This window comes from Silene latifolia, chromosome 2 (genome assembly GCF_048544455.1).
Source record: "Silene latifolia isolate original U9 population chromosome 2, ASM4854445v1, whole genome shotgun sequence".
In the NCBI taxonomy this organism is placed as follows: Eukaryota; Viridiplantae; Streptophyta; class Magnoliopsida; order Caryophyllales; family Caryophyllaceae; genus Silene; species Silene latifolia.
Genome location: NC_133527.1, coordinates 172,116,977 through 172,119,818, shown reverse-complemented (window position 1 = coordinate 172,119,818; position 2,842 = coordinate 172,116,977). Strand labels below are relative to the sequence as shown.

Below are 2,842 nucleotides of genomic sequence, written 5' to 3'. Positions count from 1 at the left end.
CAACAACAATAACAACAACAACAACAACAACAACAACAACAACAACAACAACAACAACAACAACAACAACAACAACAACAACAACAACAACAACAACAACAACAACAACAACAACAACAACAACAACAACAACAACAACAACAACAACAACAACAACAACAACAACAATAATAATAATAAGACTTAGCTTTGTTGTTGCTAATTGTGTGGGAGCCCAGATTGTCTCTCGGTTCCCCACCAATTTCATGTAAAATTTTATTTTCATTTTAATGAAAGATGCGCGTATCCTTTTTTATAATAATAATAATAATAATAATAATAATAATAATAATAATAATAATAATAATAATAATAATAATAATAATAATAATAATAATAATAATAATAATGATGTTGTGAGAGACCTGACTGAGCGAATTAGCTGAGGCTTCAAAAATTAGTGAGGAATGGCTTCTTTTAGGGAATTTTAATGTTGTGAGAGACCTGACTGAGCGAATTAGCAATACCCATTCTGATTTGAATGCCATTTTTTAGTTCAATCAAAGTCTCTTGCAAGCAGGACTTGATGATCTTACTGGGACAGGCTGTGAATTTACTTGGACGAACAAGTAAGAAACTGGTACTAGAGTCTGGTCAAAGTTGGATAGAGCCTTGGTCAATCACTTTTGGCAGAATAGTTACCCCAATTCAACTACCTTTTTTCCCTCCTGCAGGAATATCAGATCATTCCCCTGTACTAGTCACTGCTTTCTCTGATATGCTTGTCAAGAAACGCTTCTGTTTTTTAAATTGCTGGACTGAGTCCCCTCTCTTTGATGATATTGTTAAGAACAAGTGGAAGGGCCCTCATTATGGTACATCTAGGCACATTCTCTTCAGTAAAATGAAGAGTCTAAAGCCAGCTTTGCTTAGCTTACACAAAGCTAATTTTACTAATCTGAGTCAGCAGGTCCAGGAGGCTAGAATTGCTCTGCATGTCTGTCAGTCTGCTTTACAGTCTGACCCTTTATCTGACTCTCTTATTCACAAAGAACAAGATCTTATGAAAGAGTTTAGTACTTTGAAGAAGGCTGAAATAAGCATGCTTAGACAAAAAGCTAAGATTCAATCTGTCAACAATGATGACTGTAGTTCTAAATTCTTTTTTTGCCAAGATTGCTGAAAGGAAAGCTCAGCAAATGATTGGTGTAATAAAAGACAAGGATGGTATCCTTAGATCAGGGCCTGAGGATGTTGCTTCTGCTTTTGTAGACTATTATTCTAGTCTCCTGGGACAGGCTACTCCTGTTGAGGCTCTTGATAAGGAATATATTGCTCAAAGGGGCACTGTTAATACCGAGGAATGGCATAATTTACAAAAGCTTGTTTGTCAAGCTGAGATTAATGAAGCTTTGTTCAGCATAGGCTCTGATAAGAGTCCTGGACCTGATGGGTTTTCTTCTGAGTTCTTCAAACATTCCTGATCAGTGATTGAGGAAGATTTTTGCAAAGCTATTGATAATTTCTTCAGAACTGGAAAGTTATCTAAACAGGCTAATTCTACTCGCATCTCTCTTATTCCTAAGAAAAAAGTTGCAGATAGTGTCCTTGACTACAGACCCATTTTTTTGTTGCTCTATTGTCTACAAAGTTATCACCAAGATTTTGGCTAAAAGGATGCAACCTATCCTTCCTAATCTTATTGGAGGAGAACAAGCTACTTTCATTAAAGGCAGAGATATCTTTGAGAATGTGATGTTATCTCAAGCTTTGGTCAAGGGTTATGGACGAAAATACCTAACTCCCAGATGCTTAATGAAGGTATACATTCGCAAAGCTTTTGACACCTTGCAATGGAGCTTCATTGAAAGCATGTTAACTGCTTTTAATTTCCATGCGATCTTTATCAAATGGGTTATGAATTGTGTCACTGGTTCCTGGTTTTCTGTGAAAATCAATGGTGTTAGTCACGGTTTCTTCAAAGGCAAGAGTGGTTTGAGGCAGGGGGATCCCCTTTCCCCATATCTCTTTGTTTTAAGTATAGAAGTGCTCTCTAGGTACTTGAGAGACATATGCAAACAGCCAAATGTCTCTTATCATCCAAAGTGCACTTAGCTAAATCTTACCCACCTCATATTTGCAGATGACTTAATGATCTTTACACGGGGTGATTTACCTTCTTTTACTGCAGTTGTTCATGTGCTTAACAAGTTTGGCAGGCTATCAGGACTCATAGCTAATCCTGATAAGACTTCCATTTATTTTGGAGGTGTGCACCATGTTGTTCAATCAGCAATCTTAGATTTCACTAAATTCTCCCCCAGTACCTTCCCCTTCAGATACATAGGGGTCCCTCTCAATGTGTCCAGACTTTGTCTTGACCATTTTGGCTCGCTTATTACTAAGATGCAGGGAGCTATACAACATTGGATCTCAACTTTTCTGAGTTGTGATGGACGTTTACAGCTAATCAATTCAGTTCTGCTTGGCCTGCAAACTTACTGGTGCTCTACCATTTTGCTACCTAATGGAGGTTCTTAAGGTGCTTCATAAACTGAGAAAAAATTTCTTTTGGCAAATCTCTAATGGGTGTAGACACAGGACACTCAAGAGTTGGAAATCCATTTGTCTTCCATGGTCTGAAGGAGGCTTTGGAATTAAGGAGATGCTATCTTGGAATAAAGCACTGCTCCTTCGTTGGATTTGGAGACTTGAGCGCTCTGATAGTTTTTGAGCTTGTTTGCATAAGGTTTACGCCCTGAATGGAAGTACTATTTGGACTGTTCAAACTACTGACAGATTTTCAGAAAGCTTCAGGGACATTTTGGCTGTGAGGGATTATTGTCTTCAAAAATTTGGGACT

The 2,842-nt window shown here is 37.7% G+C and overlaps 2 protein-coding genes across 2 annotated transcripts; both read left to right on the top strand.

The window, feature by feature from the left end:
• Window positions 1–520: 520 nt before the first annotated feature.
• Window positions 521–1,463, top strand: LOC141641640 (uncharacterized). The gene is made up of 2 exons (XM_074450293.1): window positions 521–1,111; window positions 1,155–1,463. Exons 1-2 carry the CDS (start codon window positions 521–523, stop codon window positions 1,461–1,463), a joined length of 900 nt encoding a protein of 299 aa, XP_074306394.1.
• Window positions 1,464–1,656: 193 nt separating this feature from the next.
• On the top strand, window positions 1,657–2,520 carry LOC141641639 (uncharacterized). The gene is made up of 2 exons (XM_074450292.1): window positions 1,657–1,963; window positions 2,123–2,520. Exons 1-2 carry the CDS (start codon window positions 1,657–1,659, stop codon window positions 2,518–2,520), a joined length of 705 nt encoding a protein of 234 aa, XP_074306393.1.
• Window positions 2,521–2,842: the final 322 nt, after the last annotated feature.